Here is a 21,414-nt window from a genome sequence, read left to right as displayed (position 1 = left end):
TGGCGGGGTAGGATTAGTTGGAGAAACTAGATGAGGTGGATGCCTTTCATGTTAAGAGAAATCAAATTAGTTAGTTGGTCCTATTTAGATATTATAGATTATAGATTATAGATACAAACAATGAAAAGGAGTGTTGGGAAACAAGCGCACCCCTTTAGTGGGGTGCATCCTCACCTAACTCCCGTGGTGAGTTTTCTCATTGTTGGGTCTTATCCACTTACATTTTTTTCGATAAAATGGCGCTTTATTATTTAAAAAATTTAAGCATTACACTCATTCTCTGCATAGCTAAGATGGACAGGGTTGTCCAAGATGTTCAGAACAAGAGGAAAACAAAAAAAAAGTCGATACAAAAAATTGTCAACCTAGTAAAGTGTGAACCTAGACCTCAGGAGCAGCGATCCTACGATTATGCAGCCACCCATGTTGGGAAATAAATTCCTTCGCCATATCCTCCAACAGTGTAGACACCTCCGTAAAGAGGCCAGGTCCTCCTTGCGTTGAAGCAAGGACCATGAACGGATCATAGTTGTACACCGGTAGATGACCTGCATAATAGAATATTTTTTGTCATTAAAAACCTTGTCGTTCTTACATAGCCAAAGCGACCATAAGAAGACAATTGCTCCCATCCTGATAAGTAACTTGAACCTAGAATCCACCCCGTTTAATTAGCCAATTGCTGACAATGTTCGCAATGCTACACGGTGGGTATAAGGTAGAACCTATCTAAACGATTGACCATATAGATCTAGCAAACTGCCACATGAAGAAAATGTGTTTTATTGTCTCCTCGTCATGAAAAAAAACACATAGCATACAACTGTGCCAGTTGCATTTTGCAAGATTATCTTTAGTAAGAATAACACCGTGACGGAGATACGATGCAAAAAACCATAGTTTTCAACGGTATCTTTGTCTTTCAATGGACTTATTTAAGAACCAGTTGAATGGGTTCGATTAACGCTTTATACATGAAACCCACAGAAAAAATGTTGCAGATATGCCCAAGAGGCAATAATAAAATAGTTATTATTTATATCTTTGTGTTTATGATAAATGTTTACATCCCATGCTATAATAGTATTATCCGGAAACAGTAATACTTGTGTGTTTTGTAAACTTAATAGAGTCCCTAGTAAGCCTCTTGTTAAACTAGTTTGTTGATTAATAGATGATCATAGTTTCATGATCATGAACATTAGATGTTATTAATAACAAGGTCATATCATTAAGTGAATGATGTGATGGACATACACCCATAGTAAGCATAGCATATGATCACGTCATTTAGTTCGTTCTGCTACAAGCTTTTAGATACATAGTAACTTATTCCTTAGACCATGAGATCATGTTAATCACCTATACCGAATGAATACTTTGATGACATCAAACACTACTTCGTAAATGGGTAGTTATAAAAGTGGCATTAAGTATTCAGAAAGTATATGTTGAAGCACATGGATCAATAGTAGGATTTGTTCATCCAAATGACGGATAGATAATACTCTGGGCCCTCTCGGTGGAATGCCATCCAATTAGCTTGCAAGCATGTGACTAGGTCACAAGGGATGTCATCTCACGGTACGAGTAAAGAGTACTTATCGGAGACGAGGTTGAACTAGGTATAGAGATACCGACGATCAAAACATCGGATAAGTAAAGTATTGCGCAACAAAGGGAATCGTTATTTTATGTGAATGGTTCTTTCGATCACGAAGGTATCGTTGAATATGTGGGAGCTATTATGGATCTCCAGGTCCCACTATTAGTTATTGATCGGAGAAGTGTCTCTATCAAGCCGCATAATTCACGAACCGTAGGGTGACACACTTAAGGTTATGATGTTGTTAAGTAGATATGAATATGGTATGGAGTTCGAATGTTGTTCGGAATCTCGGATAGGATCTAGGACATCACGAGGAGTTCCAGAATGGTCTGGAGAATAAGATTCATATATACGAAGTCATATTCCAAGTTTGGAAATGATCCGGTGCATTTATGGAAGGTACTAGAAGGTTCTAGGAGCATCCGGAATAAATCACCATGGAAAGTGGAGTCCCGGTTGGACTCCACCAACCCTGGATGGCCAACCAAGGGAGGATGGAGTCCAAGGTGGACTCCACCACCTTGGCCGGCCACACCACAAGGAAGGGAGCAATCCCACTCCTTCTAGGTTTTCCTAATTAAGGCAGTTTTGGAGTTGGACTTCAAATTGGTTTTGGGGCAAACCCTAGGGGGTTCCACCTATATAATGAGGGGGAGAGGGAGGAGGCCGGCCACACCAATAGCCACACCACCCAAGGGGCTCCAAGGCCGGCGCCCAAGCACCCCCTCTCCCAAACCCTAGCTACTCCCTCCTCCTAATTCTCCCGCAGCACTTACGGCAAAGCGTTGCCGGAAATCTCCACCACCACCGTCACCACGCCGTCGTGCTGGCGGGATTCCGAGGAGGATCTAATACTTCCGCTGCCCGATGGGAGGGGAGAAAGACGTCTTCATCAACACCGTACGTGTGACCTAGTGCGGAGGTGCTGCCCGACTGTGGCACCGTCAAGATCTTCTACGCGCTTTTGCAAGCGGCAAGTGATCGACTACATCAACCACGAGATCTATCTCGTTAACGCTTAGAGATCTTCAAGGGTATGTTGATCTTCACCTCGTTGCTACCATCTACTAGATTAGATCTTGGCTTGTGATTCGTTCTTGCGGTAGGAAATTTTTTTGTTTTCTATGCTACGAATCCTTACGGTGGTATCAGAGCCGTGTCTATGCATAGTTTGTTGTACGAGTAGAACACAATGGTTTTATGGGCATTGATGCTTTTGTTATCGCCTCTTGTGTACTTTGCATCTTGCGGCATGGTGGGATGAAGTGGCTTGGGCTAACTTTACATGACCGCGTTCATGAGATTTGCTCCACGCTTGACGTGCAACTAGTATTGCACAAGTGGCTTTGCGGGTGTCTGTCTCTCCCACCATAGTTAAGATTCAACTTACACTAGTGGCTTGACAACAACTGTATCAACGTTGTGGTTCTTGTTCGTAGGTAGATTGGATCTTACTTGAAACCCCAAGCCACGTAAAATATGCAAACAAAATTAGAGGCGTCTAACTTTTTTTTGCAGGGGTTGGTGATGTGATATGGCCATGTTGTGATTATGATTATACTTGATGTATTAGATGATCCTTATTGTAAAGTGGCAACCGGCAGGAGACTTATGGTTGTCTTTAAATTTCGTTTCGTCACATCATATTGTAATAGTTGTTACAAGAGGTGGACAACCATGAAGACGGCGCCATTGACCTTGACGCCCCGTCGAAGATGATGGAGATCATTCCAGAAGATGATGGAGATCATGACCGTGCTTTGAAGATGAAGATCAAATGCGCAAGATAAAAGGGCCATATCATATCACATTATAAACTACATGTGATGTTAATCCTTTTATGCATCTTATATTGCTTAGTTCACGATGGTAGCATTATAAGATGACCCCTCTCTTAAAAACTCAAGATTAAAAGTGTTCATCCTTAGTTCGCACCGTTGCTAAGACTCGTTGTTTTGAAGCATCTCGTGATGATCGGGTGTGATAGATTCAACGTGTGCATACAACGGGTGCAAGCCAGATTTGCACATGCAGAAAACTAAGGTAGACTTGATGAGCTTAGCATGTACATACATGACCTCGATATACAGAATACCGAAAGGTAGAGCATGAGTCATATGGTTGATATGATGAACATGTTTATTGTTCGCCATTGAAGCTACATCATCTCACGTGATGATCGGACTTGGTGTAGCGGATTTGGTTCGTGTAATCACTAAAGCAACGTGAGGGATGTTGTTTTGAGTGGGAGTTCACCTAGTTTGTTTTAAAGAATTAAAATTTAGAACTCAAATTTATCATGAACTTAGTCTTAATTCTTTGCAAATATGTTGTAGATTATGGCGACCCCTACCATCAATTTCAATTCATTCCTAGAGAAAGAAAAGATGAAAAACAATGGAAGCAACTTTACGGATTGGTTCCGTAACATGAGGATTGTCCTCACTGCTGGACAACTGCTCCATGTGCTCGATGCACCGCTGGGTGATCCACCTGCAGAGACTGATCCGGATGAGGTTAAAGCTGTTTACCTCACCCGGAAGACTCAATACTCCACAGTTCAGTGTGTCATGCTCTATGGATTAGAGTCAGAGCTTCAAAAACGCTTCGAGAACCATGACCCTCATGATATAATCAGTGGGCTCAAAATGATATTTGAAACTCATGCGGCCGTGAAAAGCTATGTAGGCTCTGAATAGTTCTTTAACTGTAAAATGGAAGAGGGATGCTCCGTTAGCGAGCATGTGCTCAAAATGTCTGGGCATGCAAAGAAACTCCAAGATTTGGGAATAACGATTCCTAATGCTTTGGGGATTCACCGCGTCCTCCAATCACTGTCACCTAGTTATAAGAACTTTGTGATGAACTACAATATGCAATGCATGAACAAGACGTTACCTGAACTCTTGTCAATGTTGAAGACTGCTGAAGTGGAGATTAAGAAAGAGCATCAAGTGTTGATGGTCAATAAGACCACTAGTTTCAAGAAACGGGGCAAGCCTAAGGAAAAGGGTAAATTCAAGAAGGGCGGCAAGAAAGCTGTTGCGCCTCCTAAGAAACCCAAGGTTGTCCGTAAGTCTGATACTGAGTGCTATTACTGCAAGGGAGAAGGACACTGGAAGCGGAACTGCACTAAGTACTTGGCAGATCTGAAGAACGGCAACATCAAGAAGAAAGGTATATCTGATATGCATGTTATTGATGTGTATCTTACTAGTAATCGTAGTAGTGCCTGGGTATTTGATACTGATTCGGTTGCTCATATTTGTAACTCGAAACAGGAACTACGGAATAAACAAAAATTAGCGAAGGACGAGGTGATGATGCGCGTTGGAAATGGCTCCAAGGTCGATGTGATCGCAGTCGGCACGCTCCCCCTTCATCTACCGTTGGGATTAGTTTTAAATCTAAATAATTGTTATTTCATGCATGCGTTAAGCATGAACATTATATCTGGATCTTGTTTATTGCAAGACGGTTATTCATTCAAGTCTGAGAATAAAGGTTGTTCTATTTTTATGAATAATATATTTTATGGTCATGCACCTGAGATGAATGGTTTATTCTTGTTAAATCTCGATAGTAGCAATACACATGTTCTTAACATTAATGCTAAACATTTAAAAACTGAAGATAATTCTACATACATGTGACACTGTCGTCTTGGACATATTGGAGTGAAGCGCATGAAGAAACTCCATACTGATGGACTACTTGAATCACTTGATAAATGCGAAGCATGTCTGATGGGAAAAATGACTAAGACTCAATTCTCTGGTATTATGGAGCGAGCTACAGACTTATTAGAAATCATACATACAGATGTGTGTGGACCAATAAGTGTAGCATCGCGCGGTGGTTATCATTATGTTCTTACTTTCACAGATGATTTGAGTAGATATGGGTATATCTACTTAATAAAACATAAATCTAAAACTTTCGAGAAATTTAAGGAATTTCAAAGTGAAGTAGAAAATTAACATAACAAGAAGATTAAGTTTCTACGATCTGATCGTGGAGGTGAATATCTGAGTTATGAGTTTCTGCGATACCCTAAAGAAACAATTGGGTATACCTTCTATCAAAGATCCGAAGGCAAAGTTTTCGTTGCCAAGAACGGATCCTTTCTTGAAAAGGAGTTTCTCACGAAAGAAGTGACTGGAAGAAAAGTAGAACTCGACGAGGTTATTGAACCTTCTCTCGGACTTGAGATTAGTGCAACACCGGAAGATGTTCCTGTGCCGCCTGCACTGATAAGAGAGAAGCAAATGATAATGATCATGAAACTTCGAACGAAGTTGCTACTGAACCTCGTTGGTCGACGAGGGTTAGTACCACTCCTGATTGGTATGACCCCTGTCTAAATGTCATGATTGTGGACAACAATGATGAAGACCCTGTGACGTATGAGGAAGCAATGATGAGCCCAGATTCCAACAAATGGCAAGAGGCCATGAAATCCGAAATGGGATCCATGTATGATAACCAAGTATGGACTTTGGTAGACTTACCTGATAGCCGCAAGGTTGTCGAGAATAAATGGATCTTTAAAAGAAAAACAAATGATGATGGTAATATTACTGTCTATAAAGCTCGACTTGTCGTGAAGGGGTTCCGACAAATTCAAGGAGTTGACTACGATGAGACTTTCTCAACTGTAGCGAAGCTAAAGTCTGTGAGGATATTGTTAGCAATAGCTGCATTTTTTGATTATGAAATCTGGCAGATGGATGTCAAAACGGCGTTCCTTAATGGTGACATTGAGGAAGAGTTGTATATGATATAACCCAAAGGTTTTGTTGGTCCTAAAAATGCTGACAAGGTATGCAAACTTCAGCGTTCCATTTATGGACTGAAGCACGCATCCCGGAGTTGGAATCGACGCTTTGATAAGGTGATCAAAGACTTTGGATTTATACAGACTCATGGTGAGTCTTGTATTTACAAGAAAGTGAGTGGGAGCTCTGTAGCATTCCTGATATTATATGTAGTTGACATATTGTTGATTGGGAATGATATAGAACTTCTAAGTAGTGTCAAAGGTTATTTGAATAAATGATTTTCAATGAAGGAGCTTGGAGAAGCAGCATACATTTTAGGCATCAAGATCTATAGAGATAGATCAAGACGCTTAATAGGGCTTTCACAGAGTACATACCTGGATAAAATTCTAAAGAAGTTTAGAATGGATGAAAGTAAGAAAGGGTTCTTGCCCATGTTACCAGGTAAGACCTTGAGTAAAACTCAAAGTCCAGCTACGGCAGAAGAAAGAGAAAAGATGAACAAAATCCCCTATGCATCGGCCATAGGCTCTATCATGTATGTCATGCTGTGTACAAGACCGGATATCGCACATGCTGTTAGTTTGAGCAGCAGATATCAAAGTCATCCAGGAATGGAACACTGGACAACAGTCAAGGATATCCTGAAGTACTTGAAAATGACTAAGGATATGTTTATTTGTTATGGAGGTGACCAAGAGCTTGCTCTAACCAGTTACACCGATGCTAGTTGGAACACTGATCCAGATGACTCTAAGTCACAATCTGGATACTTTTTTATTTTCAATGGTGCAGCAGTAAGCTGAAGGAGTGCTAAGCAAAGCGTTGTGGCGAAATCTTCAACAAAATCATAATACATAGCTTCTTCGGAGGCTTCATCAGAAGCAAGATGGATGAAGAGTTTCATTACTGAGCTTCGTGTGATTCCTAGTGCGTTGGACCCGATGACCATCTATTGTGACACCATGGGTGCCATAGCCAATGCACAAGAAGCTGAAGCACATCAAGCTACGTTTTTATTCTATTCGCGAATATGTCGAAGACGGCGACATAAAGATTTGCAAAGTACACACTGATCTGAATGTGGCAGATCTGTTGACTAAACCTCTCCCTAGAGCGAAACATGACCAACACCAGAACGCCATGGGTGTTAGGTACATTACCATGTAATCTAGATTATTGACTCTAGTGCAAGTGGGAGACTGTTGGAGATATGCTCAAGAGGCAATAATAAAATAGTTATTATTTATATCTTTGTGTTTATGATAAATTTTTACATCCCATGCTATAATAGTATTATCTGAAAACAGTAATACTTGTGTGTTTTGTAAACTTAATAGAGTCCCTAGTAAGCCTCTTGTTAAACTAGCTTGTTGATTAATATATGATCATAGTTTCATGATCATGAACACTAGATGTTATTAAAAACAAGGTCATACCATTAAGTGAATGATGTGATGGACATATACCCATAGTAAGCATAGCATATGATCAAGTCATTTAGTTCATTCTGCTACAAGCTTTTAGATACATATTAATTTATTCCTTAGACCATGAGATCATGTTAATCACCTATATCGGATGAATACTTTGATGACATCAAACACTACTTCGTAAATGGGCAGTTATAAAAGTGGCATTAAGCACACAGATCAATAGTGGGATTTGTTCATCCAAATGACTGATAGATATACTCTGGGCCCTCTCGGTGGAATGTCATCCAATTAGCTTGCAAGCATGTGACTAGGTCACAAGGGATGTCATCTCACGGTATGAGTAAAGAGTACTTATCGGAGACGAGGTTGAACTAGGTATAGAGATACCGACGATCAAAACCTCGGATAAGTAAAGTATCGCGCAACAAAGGGAATCGTTATTTTATGTGAATGGTTCTTTCGATCACGAAGTTATCGTTGAATATGTGGGAGCTATTATGGATCTCTAGGTCCCACTATTAGTTATTGATCGGAGAAGTGTCTCTATCATGTCCGCATAATTCACGAACCGTAGGAGGACACACTTAAGGTTTTGATGTTGTTAAGTAGATATGAATATGGTATGGAGTTCGAATGTTGTTCGGAGTCTCGGATAGGATCCAGGACATCACGAGGAGTTCCAAAATGGTCCGGAGAATAAGATTCATATAAAGGAAGTCATATTCCAAGTTTGAAAATGATCCGGTGCATTTATGGAAGGTACTAGAAGCATCCGGTATAAATCACCATGGAAAGTGGAGCCCCGGTTGGACTCCACCAACCCTGGCCGGCCAACCAAGGGAGGATGGAGTCCAAGGTGGACTCCACCACCTTGGCCGGCCACACCACAAGGAAGGGAGCAATCCCACTCCTTCTAGGTTTCCCTAATTAAGGCAGTTTTGGAGTTGGACTTCAAATTAGTTTTGGAGCAAATCCTAGGAGGTTTCACCTATATAATGAGGGGGAGAGGGAGGGGCCGGCCACACCAATAGCCGCACCACCCAAGGGGCTCCAAGGTCGGCGCCCCAAGCACCCCCTCTCGCAACCCTAGCTACTCACTCCTCCTAATTCTCCCGCTGCACTTACGGCGAAGCGCTGCTGGAGATCTCCACCACAACCGTCACCACGCCGTCGTGCTGGCGGGATTTCGAGGAGGATCTACTACTTCCGCTGCCCGCTGGAACGGGGAGAAGGACGTCTTCATCAACACCGTACGTGTGACCGAGTGCGGAGGTGCTGCCCGACTGTGGCACCGTCAAGATCTTCTACGCGCTTTTGCAAGCGGCAAGTGATCGACTACATCAACCACGAGATCTATCTCGTTAACGCTTAGCGATCTTCAATGGAATGTTGATCTTCACCTCGTTGCTACCATCTACTAGATTAGATCTTGGCTTGTGATTCGTTCTTGCAGTAGGAATTTTTTTGTTTTCTATGCTACGAATCCCTACAAAAAACACCGTTTTTGGTAAGTCCCCAACGGAATTCATCGGACCCCTATATCAGCTGGACTGAAACTAGCAATTCATTCCAAGATGCCAATTGGGGTGCAATAAGATCATGTCTGAACATCATAGCCGGTGGACATGTTTCCATCACCTTTGCTAAGATATCACCTTTATGTCGTACAATATTATAAATAGCGGGATATTATTCTCGAAGGGTGTTTGCTCCCAACCTTTTGTCCTGCTATAGTCCATCCCTGATATAGAAAGAATCATATGGGAAAAAATACTTCTTAGTTACCATAATGCCAGCCTAAAAATGAGAATCTCTAGATTTTCATATAACCTGAGAAATCGCTTTTGAGCAAACATACTTTTTCCGTAACAATTTTTACCAGACGCCATCCTCAATTAATAACCTAGCTAGCCATTTGCCAAACAAGGCTCTGTTTTTAACTTCTAGATCATGGACACCAAGCCTACCTTGATCTTTCGGACGACAAATAACACTCCATTTAGTCAACCGTATTTGCTCTTTTCACTATCTTCTTGCCAGAAGAATTTTGATCGGAAATAATCCAATCTATGCAAAACTCCTTTAGGCAACTGGAAGAAAGAAAATAATATACAGTATCATATTCGTGAGTACTGTATTTATGAGAACGAATCATTTGATTGGACTAGAAAGATGAATAAAAGCTCATACCTATTTCTCCCATGTCAATTTAGTTTTTTGCATTGTGATTTATCTTGAATGACTATTTTGACTATGTTCTCACTCCACGCCCATGGAACAGTCTAGGCGGCAAAGGTTGTGTAATATTTCAGTGCTCCTCAGCCTCCTTCTCAGAATGTGCATATAACTAACAGGTCTCACTTGTCCAAACACCTGGCAAACGAGCTATATCCACAGATTCATACTCGGTCCAATAGGGTCAGAGTGTTTGGTCATGTGCAATATAGATGGAAATAGCCATTTTTTTGTAATGCATGTTATAATAGCACGCTGAAAGATGATTTCTTGGTGAGTTGTTTTTTCACGAAAACAGGCACACATCTAATCATTACTTTTGAATGTAAAATGAACCCCAAAAGTTACTTCTGAAATACTTCATTGTTCACCAGAGGTTCTAAGTATTTATAAGTAATTCAGCGGCAGGTCCTAAGAGATTGTACTCATGTTGTCTATTTCTCTTCTGGATGAAGAATACCCTCATGTACTATTTTAAGGAACACTGATTAGAATCCTTAGGCGTGGGTTCACACTCACACGCTCACACACACACATCCGTACAAAGAGCCTATTGAAAGACCGGCCAGTCAGGGAGCTTATTGGTAGACGAACGAAGTCTCCCACATAAAAATATAGTGGCCTACCGCTGATACCTTATTGTTGTATGTGTGTCCTCAACTCCTCATAAGCTTCCAATCCCAAGCAAAAATAAAATGACAAATCTGGTTTTGATGGCTCTCCTGTACCAACTCCTCGGTTATCTCGGTGTGCGCTCTACATTTCAACATTTATTGATAACCATTGCATTGACCACATTCGAAGTCGTTGGTCTTGCAGTGTTGTTTCCGCGTGCTTTGGAACCACATTTAGTTTATTAATGCCCCTGTGTTCAAAGCCTGAAACCAGCGAGCGAGCATGTTCACAGATCCGTTCTGCCTTCAGTGAAGACATAAGGGCTCAGGTAAGATCCGTATTTTCCTCAAGCAAAAAAGGAAAAGTGTTCGTACGTTATCTTGCGCGCCCCCCTCGTCTTCTACTGCTCATTTTGATTTTGGCATACGATGATGGATGAATGGAGTTTGAGAAAATGAAATATTATCTGTCTGTACAGGATCTTTTAAAAGCTGTTTAAGGACCTCCCAAACTCTGTCGATTCTGGGGTTTTGTTAAGATGGTAAGCAGCCCACCTCTCCCTCCTTCCGTTTCAGTAATTACTTCTCAATTAGCTCTCATACCATTTCTGTTCTTTTATTTAGGCTGGATTGATGAACCGTTCCCGTACCATGGCCGAAGGAGTGGTAGTTATGGTGTGCCCGGCGCTTCTGGCATTGGTTCTCGACAAGGTCGACCACAAAGTATATGGACACCGTGCTCTCATGGCTATGCTCACCATGGCAGGTGTGACTTTGATAAGCGGTATCTGTCCGGTGCTCCTTTTCTACTTCTCCCAGAGATTCCCGGCTGTAGGTTACGTCAAGCCGGCGGTGACCGCGGGTCTGGCAACCCTCTCCTATTCTTGCCTCCTCATCCTCGCCTGCTTCATCCCGCAGCCCAATATTGTCCCCAACAACATTCGTATCCCGGTGGGCGCCTTGTGTGGAGGCTTCGTCCTGGTTCGAACGGTCTGCTACTACTTTGGAAAGAATGTTGGAACGTACGGACAGAACCTGCACGACATACTCGATGAATCACACGAGTTCTTGACGGGCGTCACTGGAATTCTCTTTCTGGGGCTAGAAGGTTTGGCTCTGGAAAGCAATGGCAATCAGATGTTTCCAAAGGGCGGCATGACCCTGGGCACGATCAGCTTCATATTTTGCGCTCTTGGTGTGTGCCTCATGTACTTAGAGATGACCCCCCCTCTATACTTCAACGTAAGGACATGGACTGTGGGGTTTACTCTGGGGCTAGACATCCTCATGGCTGCTGGTACCTTCGTGCTATTGATTGTCACCATGGTTAAGCTCATGGGAGTTCCAGCCCTGGTGCTCTTAACGCCCCCGGTCGGAATCATCGGGGAACTTGTATACCGAGTAGCCACCAATAAAACAGTAACTACACCGGACACTGATTCAAAAGTACCTGCTTCGCTGGAACTAACAAGAGTCGCCTTCACTGGATTCTTGGCAGTGTCAATAACAGCTATCAGCAACACTTCGCCCAGCAGGTTGACCGTCTGTTTCCTACTGTTTGTGGCAGCAGCTATTGTGTCTGGTATCTTATGGAGGCTCCTCACACAGTCCCAGATAAGGAGCGGTCTGCCCTATGCTGCTTCACCTGCTCAAATTGCTTCACCTGCTCAACAAGCTGCTTTACGTGCTCAACTAGTTGCTTCCTCCGCCAACCTTGCTTCCTTCTGCACACATTTCTGCATTGTTATCGCTACGATTCTATTCCTAGCGATGGCCGGGGCGGCAAGAGGAAAGTGATGCAAAGTAGTGACAGTGACATAATCATCTAAGCATCTTTTAAGTTATACCTGCGCTCATATGTTATAACAGGTTTTGTACTACATCTGTAATTGATTTCATTCTTCCATTATACACTTGTAAATTTAACTCTGCTATTCTCTTGAACAATAATTGGATATTATTGACTGGTTTTCCAATCTGTCACATTCGTGTCTTATTTATACTTCTCCTAGTTTTATGTATGCGTCTTCGTATATTTAAGGTTGCGCAATCCAGGTATGAGGTATGTGACCCACCACCCTCCCACCGCCGCAGCCCCTCCAACCTTCACCACCACCCCCTCCACTAGTAGAAAAATGGGCAACCATCTGAGCCTTGGCCTTTATACCGGTTCCCCTGCCCAGGCGGGCGAGGAACATCTATATCGGTTCGTGAGGGCCTTTTGTACCGGTTCGTGTACGAAAGTTTTTCAGCCCAATTTTCAGGTGCAGGTGGGGCCAGGGCTGGACCTTTGGTACCGGTTCCTCTAAAGAACCGGTACTAAAGGGTGCCTCCCTATATCTTCAGCGCCCTCGATCCCTGCATCTCTCATTTTCTCTTCTCCTTCTCTCCTCTCACATTTCTAAATATTTTGCACCTCTCACACTCCAACAAATCTCTATTTTTTTCTCCACCATTTTAACAAGATTAACGGCGTCCATCTATCCAAGGGTTAGCAGTATCATCTTTTCTTCCGGCGTTCCTAATTTAGCTCATTTCTTTGATAGTTTAACTCGTATTATTTTTTTAGTGCTAGCAAGATGTTCGATGAAATGCCTAAGTTAGGGATTTCATTCTTTTTATATGCAATTTGAGCTCAAATTAAAGTATGTTTTGTAGGTTTTAGTATCATCCCCGTCCTCACCGTCGTCGATCGCCAGCGTCGTCCCCTAGCCGGCACTGTACCACCTCGGTGAGCCACTTCTTTTTTGTAAAAAAAACTTAGTTTTATGTGATGAACTTGAATATTAATTAAGTTGGTCACTCATATATCCATGATGTTGTGTAATTAATGATTTTTTATATACTTATATAATGCAGATGAATCAACAATGGATGTACGGTGACCGGTGCCATCCCGACTTCATTAATGGCATGCATTATTTTCTCAGCGTGGCTGAGGCAAACAGGCGGTCAAATGGTTTCATTTATTGTCCATGTAGTTCCTGTAAGAATACGAAGGATTACTCTACCTCAAAGACCCTTCACGTCCACCTGCTTGAGAACGGTTTCATGCCCAGCTATAATTGTTGGACCAAGCATGGAGAAAGAGGGGTTATATTGGAAGACAACGAAGAAGAAGAGGATAGTGACAACTATCCTATGTTCACTGAAGACGGTGATAGTAGAATGGGGGAAGACGAAGCTGAAGAAGAGCCTATTTTTGATGAGCCGATGTTTGATGACCCCGATGACGATTTGGGTCGGGCCATTTTTGATGCGAATATAAACTGCGGAAGTGAAAAGGAGAGATTGAAGTTGGAGAAAATGTTAGAGGATCACAACAAACTGTTGTACCCAAATTGCGAAGATGGCCAGAAAAAGCTGGGTACCACGCTAAAATTGCTGCAATGGAAGGCAGAGAATGATACTTCTGACAAGGGATTTGAAAAGTTGCTAAAAATAATAAAGAAGATGCTTCTAGGGGAGAACGTATTGCCCTCTAGTACGTATGAAGCAAAGAAGGTTGTCTGCCCTCTAGGATTAGAGTTGCAGAAGATACATGCATGCATCAATGAATGCATCCTCTACCGCGAGGAGTACGAGAATTTGAATGCATGCCCGGTATGTAGTGCATTGAGGTATAAGATCAGACGAGATGACCCTAGCGATGTTGAGGGCGAGTCCACCCCCAGGAAGAGGGTTCCTGCGAAGGTGATGTGGTATGCTCCTATAATACCATGGTTGAAACTTTTGTTCCAAAATAAAGAGCATGCCAAGTTGTTGCGATGGCACAAAGAGGACCGTAAGAAAGATGTGATGCTGAGACACCCCGCTGACGGGTCGCAGTGGAGAAAAATCGACAGAGAGTTCAAATCATTTTCAGATGACGCAAGGAACTTAAGATTTGGTCTAACTACAGATGGTTTTAATCCTTTCGGGGAGCAGAGCTCCAATCATAGCACCTGGCCAGTGACTCTATGTATCTATAACAGCAAATTCCACATGAGCAGCAAAGGCCACCGACTCCTCGTAGCAGTCCACATGAGCAGCAAATTCCACATGAACAGCAAAGACCATCGACTCCTCCTGCTAGCAGTCCACATGAGCAGCACAGTCCACACCTACCTGAGAGGGACCCCAGTGTGAGTCCACCATCTCAATATCCTCCGCGTAAGAAGTTGCCCGTTAAGCGGAACGGTTCGCCGGTTAAGAAGAGACCTAGAACGGAGAAACCACTGCCGCCTATTGAGAAGTTACCTTAGGAAAAAACTATCGAGGAAAACATCGAAACCTGTAAGTCCGAGGTGAAAGCCCATTTTCCTAAGAAAGTGCCAGAGATACCTTTTTAGAAGACACTAGATCCGGTGAAAGTTGTGCGTACCGTTGAGAATCTATATGACCCTGTACCATCGCCGCCATCTGACTATAGGCGTTATGTTGAAATATCGTATGACGAGATGATGGAGGCGAAAAAACCCAATCAATCGGGTGTCACGGCGAAAAAAGGGAAATAACAAGTGCACCAGCTCGGAGAACAACCCGTTTAATCGGTCCCCCCCTCTTAAGGTGTTTGACGAGAAGGCCGTTGAAAGTTCTCGACAATACACAACCGATTACCCCATCGCTGAAGTAGCATATAAATTTGTTCAAGTGAAAGATTTGGTCAAGAATCTCAGGAAGCTACCAACAAGTATGCGTAATTTGCATGTGTGGTACAATAATGCCACAAAGAGAGGGATCGAGTCTATCATGGTGCGAGTTAAGGAAGAGCACTACTTCCAAGAATACTCTGTGAGCGTTGAGTTCCGCGAACTTTTTCAGTTATACAATCTCCGGGCCCTCGACAAATCTATCATCAGTTGCTATTGTCTGTAAGTGATTTATTTATGTAATTTGAGAAGTCTTTAGCTCAACTCATTCATTGTCTACAAATTATAATCTTTTGTGCACTATATTATGCAGATCGAAGATGCTCGAATGCAAAAGGGGTGAAATCACGGACATTGGGTTCATTGACCCGGATACAATGCATGAAAAAACCATAGAAGATCTCATCTATAACAAGGATACACCGGAGACTTTGCTAAGTTTTTTGAAGCGACAACGTGACAAAAAGATAATACTTTGGCCTAACAACTTCAAGTGAGTGTTACTGTCTTATAACACATTCTATTTTGCTCACGAGATGTTCAAATTTTAACTGATGACTTATATCTATGACACTGCATATTTAATCTGGCGCAGGTTCCACTTTATTCTTATCGTCATTAAAATGTACGATGGAGATGTTGAAGTCTTTGACTCACTAACAAAAGAGCCTATACTATACAAGCTGGCTTTTGATATGCTCAAAAAGTAATTTTAATTCTTATCGGTTTTTTTCGTTAATTTTCTGATATCAACAAATTGATAACTCTTTTATGCATTTTCTTATGTCGGGCAGCATATGGTGAACGTTCATCAAGGAAGATCAGTCCCATGATTGGAAACCGAAGTTGATATGGCGTACGAACAAAGTAAGTAGTACTACCTAGGTTCACACACCTTTATCATACTTGATTATTGTTTGATTGAATTATACTCTTGTATAGAAATGCGCGAAACAACCAGAGGGGACTATTCTATGTGGATACTACGTTTGCGAGTACATCCACAGAATTGTCAGCGAGAGAACGAATAATCAAAGAAATAAAGAGGTACGAAAACAATATTCACAAATTTATTTTGTTACCATAAGTTGTGCTGAGTTTCAGTCATAATTGTTTGATTGTGATTTGGTATATATATATATATATATATATATATATATATATATATATATATATATATATATATATATATATCGACGCGGATTTTCTACCAAGGGTGATAGCTGTGCATAGGGTAGCAGCCGTTGGATAGAAGGAGTTCTGATTCTACTCATGTCCAGATCAAATACCCAGGAGCACTTTCACTGAACGGCCGTTTGAGCTCCGTGATTGCATGGAGTCTAAAACGGCATCGAATAAACGTTGCCACAACTTTCCCACACCTTTTTTAACATCATTCCACACATTGTGTTGGCTACGGTGGTGACCATCCGTCATGTGAAATTTTAGCCTTTTTTAGTCCTTTTGACAAATCACACCGGTGACGGTAGCCGGTAACCGTATGAAATGTGTCATTTTTACTAGTTTTCACACATTTTCGTCGGCACGGTATAGTTTAATAAATATTATGTCCTACGGAAGGCCATGGTTTCGGCAATGGTCAAGGCAACCATCCATGTGCAATTTAGGTTATTTTACACGTTTTTACACATTGCAACGGTGACGGTACCTAGAGCCATACCGTATGGAATTTGTGTTTTTTACTCTTTTTCACACATTTGAGACGGAACGGTCCAATTTAAAACAAACTACGTCGTAATTAAGGACAGCCATGGTCGTTGATAAGTGGTCGTTCAATTAGCCGCGGCATTTTTTCCAATCGACCTGGTATAGGTTAGCTCTTATATTTTATGTGGTTCACCTAATATAATTTTTCTTCTAACGAAGAAGCTGCGGTTTCTCGATGGCAGACACTGATCACGGCTATGGTGAAGTACAAGGATAGAAAAAGGATGTGGTCGTTGGATGCTTTTCACACGTTGGAAAAAAAAACCGTGACCGTGCTTTGTTTGTTGTTTTGGTATAATCTTTACCACGGTGTGGTTGAAATTTTGGTACGATCCATACCGTAGTATGGTTGTCGTTTTGGAATTTTTCCGTGCCCACGGTCGTTTTTCTAGGTACAAACCCTGACCATGGTCTGGTTGTGGTTTTGGTATTTAAAAAAGGTACTGTGGTGGATCGGTTGACCATGGTCTGGTTGTGCTTCTCTAACTGTGGACGATGAGGCTAAACTGAAAAAACATTACACATACATGAGCATAGTTCGTCTTCCATAGATCTAAAATTGCCAACCCAATTGTGTACAGTGTATTACAGATCCAAAAACAATCTTGATAACTTTGTTGTTGTTTACATTGCACTCCAACTAGATCGAGACATCAAACTAGGATAATGACTGAATTCGTGTTGTTTTAAGTGTGCTTTGCACATGGCATGATGGTCTTACAAACTTTCGCTGGATTCGTGTCGACGTGCGTGGTAGCTGTTGGTCGACACACTTTACCAGTTTTAAAACAAAAAGAAGCTAAGCAATAATTTACGCATCGCTGCAGCTCTTCCACCAGCTTCATCAGCGCCACGCGCGACGTGCCACGGTCACTCACCGCTGCCTTCGCCGCCTGCTGAGCCCAGGAGACCTTCTCCCGCATCTTCCGCCCTTCCTCGCCGGCGTCCATCAGCCTCCTCACCTTCCGCTCCACCACCGCCCTCTCGACAACTGCGCCCCCGGCGACCTTGACGACCATCATCCTGACACCGGTGCCAATGATGTTGGCGACGTGGTATGCGTTCAGGTGCTGCTCGGCCATAATCGGCCATGCCAGCACAGGCTTCCCCGCCGCGAGGCACTCCATCACCGAGTTCCACCCGCAGTGGCCCGCGCGGTGAGCCAGCACGCTTCTCTGAGGCACCCACCCGCGGACGATCCGTCCGCGCGGCCCCACCTCCACCGGCGGCGACCACGCAACGGACCGCACGGCCCAGAGGAAGGGGTGGCCGGACCGCACCAGCCCGCACGCCAGCTCGTCGAGCTGCTCGCCGGAAACGTAGGCATGCGTGCCGAACGACACGTAGATCGCTGTCTCCGGCCTCACCGCCCTCTCGTCGAGCCATCGGAGTCATGCTCCTCCTCGCGCTCCGGCATGTCGCCGGCAGCAAGAAACATCGGGCCGACCAGGCAGGCGCGGGCGTCCGGCTGATAGAACGACATCAGGGCCGCCACGTAGTCCTCGTCCACCGTTGCGAAGCTGTTCACCAGCATGACCCAGCTGCGCTCGTCCGACTCGCCGAAGTGGTCGATGATGAACCGGCTCACCGGGTCCTCTGGGTCCAAGATCTTCGTGATCGTGTCCGGGACCTCCGCCGACGTGATCCTCACGCGCTCCGGCATGCGGGCCACGTGGAAGCTGGCGCCGTGCTCCGCGCTTGGCGGCGGTGGCGGGCTCGCGATTAGCGACTTGCACATGGCCAGGGAGAAGCACGAACACGATGCGGTGGACACCAGCGTCGGCCGTGACGCCGTGCGTGAACCCGAGGAAGAAGTCGGAGATGAGCACGAGCGGTGGGGACGGGAGCGACGCCATGAACTCGGCGAAGGGCTCCCGCAGCATCGCCGTCGCGTTCAGGAACGTCGGGTAGAGGGCCGGGCTTGGCAGGTTGTCCGTGGACTCGACGCCGATGCCAAATTGTTGATGTAGCCCGTGAGAGGAGCGAGACTCATGACTACGGTGTTGATGTAGCCCAATGACAGATTGTTGATGTCGGTCATCCCTTTCGGTCCGTGAAAAGAAAAAAAGCAAAACGACACATTGCTATTGGCTGCGGTGATGACGTTGGATGCTTTTCACACGTAGTCACGTTCACGGTGGCTAGCTCCATGCCGTATGAAAAAATGTGCTTTTTTTACTTGATTTCATACATTTGTGTCGGCCACGGTCCTGGTTGTAGTACACGGGATTTAAAAAAAAGGGTGATGCCATGCTACATATCCACACGTGGTCAACTCCAAAAAAATGCCACACCGTGACCGTCGATTTATTGTTGTTTTGACAAAATATTTGCTACGGTTTGTATGAACCGTGGTGTTGTTGAGATTTTTGGAAATTTACCGTCGGACGGTTTCTTTTCCTATGGTACAACCCGTGTCCGTGGCTGGTTATTGTTTTGGTATGGTTAACTAACGGAGGGGATTGTTCGGAATGGGAATATAACGAAAATGTCTAACACCGTGTGCTTCTTTTGTGCTCCCTATATAAGATCTAATGGTTGGATGTGTGTGCATAGCTACCACCCTTGGTAGCCCACTATTTTCCATATATATATATATATATATATATATATATATATATATATATATATATATATATACACACACACATAGCTCATGTATTCATTTGTATCTCATTCTTTTACAGTCGGTAAGAAAGCGGGACAGGATCTCAATCGAGTACCGCTTCAAAGCAATTGGCGAGGAATTGACGGGATTTTTCCTTCGGGACGTCATAGCACCATTCGGAGAGTACCACTATGCATGAAGATCTACATGTAACATATAGTTTGACTCGGAGAGTACCACTATGCTACATGTAATAGATAGTATGCCTCGGAGAGTACCACTATGCATGAAGATGGTCGATCTTCATGCATGTACTACTTAATTTACGATCTTATGCAATTACATGTGTTATATTATATGCACCAAGTTGATATGCATCACCTTGATCTTCATGTACTACCTAAACCCAAACGCGTTTCTGGCGCATCGACACGATCCTCGTACGATGAAACGGTCTGATACCCCTAAACCCCTCCTAAAACCCTAAACGCTGAATTCTCTGACGCGGCAGAGATTTATGTACTTTCTTTGCCGCGGTAGCCAACCTTTGGTACCGGTTCGTGTTACAAACCGGTACCAAAGGTCTTCAGCCCTGCAGTCTCCTGGGTGCCCACGTGGAGGCCCCTTTAATACCGGTTCGTAAGGAACCGGTACCAAAAGGGGGAGGCTTTTGTCCCGAATCTTTTGTCCTCTGGAACCGGTATTGTTGGCATTTTTTCCACTAGTGCTCCCATCTCCTCTCCTCCCTTCCCACCTTCGCCCCGGGTCGTCTCGCGCGAGGCGGCTCCAGGCGACCAGGGGCGGAGGAAGGGGGGAGCAGGGGTCAGACCCCCCCTAACATTATGCATACGTTACTAGTACTAATTTGCGTTGATTCGTGATTAATCACTGGCCTACAGATGTACAGTTTAGTGGTTTTATTGTCTACCATTTCCGTCGGGTGGCCCAGGCCCAAGAAGAAATCTGATGGACTCAACAAGACACGTTTTGATAGTCTGATGTGCGTTTCACAATTATCAACAGCTGTATGATACTACCTCCATCCCAAGGCTTAAGGCCTATATTTTTTTTAGAAAGTCAAACTATGTTAAGTTTGACTAAGTTTTTATAAAAAAATCATCAACATGTTAAATATAAAACTAATATTATTAGATAGATAATGAAATATATTTTCATGTGCTATCTACAAAATATCATATTTATTGATAGATTATTTTAAAATTTTGGTCAAACTTTACTTGCTCTGACTTTTCCAAAAAAAAATATACCTTAAGCCTTGGGATGGAGGTAGTACAATCCCTAATCCCGTTCCCATTCTTCCGCCTAACTCAAAGCCTGAAAGCCGCCACCGTCCCGTATCATCGACAGCCGCTCCCGCCGCGCGCCGGCGTACGCCGCTCTGTTGACCATCCGTGTAACAACGCAGCAGTGGTTTGCCGGCCAGATTGGCAGAGTCTCAGTCGCGCGCGTTGTGATAGCCTGAACCTAAGTCACAACCCGGAAGGTATGTCATCTGTTATACTACCGGCTGGTCATTCATTTTACTTCCTGATTTTTTTTGAGAAACACGGTACAACGCAGACGCTCACATACACGCGCATACACTCACCCCTATGAACGCACACACGCACACCCTACCCCTATGAGCACCTCCGAAAGACTGAGCCGGCAGATTGGATCTTGAAATTGACGAAGTCACCACAGGCGCCTCGCTGTCGACGGGAACGTCGCCTCCCACTGAATGAATATTCCGCCTTTATGAGACACACAGA

At 43.6% G+C, this 21,414-nt stretch overlaps 1 protein-coding gene and 1 pseudogene across 1 annotated transcript; one reads left to right on the top strand and one right to left on the bottom strand.

Annotated features, from left to right (window-relative positions):
* The first annotated feature begins 10,874 nt into the window (after window positions 1-10,874).
* Window positions 10,875-12,653, top strand: LOC127291749 (uncharacterized). The gene is made up of 3 exons (XM_051321059.2): window positions 10,875-11,004; window positions 11,155-11,217; window positions 11,300-12,653. The coding sequence occupies exons 2-3, from the start codon at window positions 11,215-11,217 to the stop codon at window positions 12,470-12,472; spliced, it is 1,176 nt and encodes a 391-aa protein (XP_051177019.1). The 5' UTR covers window positions 10,875-11,004; window positions 11,155-11,214; the 3' UTR covers window positions 12,473-12,653.
* A 4,863-nt stretch (window positions 12,654-17,516) lies between these two features.
* On the bottom strand, window positions 17,517-19,185 carry LOC127346559 (scopoletin glucosyltransferase-like; annotated as a pseudogene).
* Window positions 19,186-21,414: the final 2,229 nt, after the last annotated feature.

The sequence above is a fragment of the Lolium perenne genome, chromosome 4, assembly GCF_019359855.2.
Source record: "Lolium perenne isolate Kyuss_39 chromosome 4, Kyuss_2.0, whole genome shotgun sequence".
NCBI lineage: Eukaryota > Viridiplantae > Streptophyta > Magnoliopsida > Poales > Poaceae > Lolium > Lolium perenne.
Note: the sequence above shows the minus strand (reverse complement) of the source record. Positions and strands in the feature narration are given on the sequence as shown.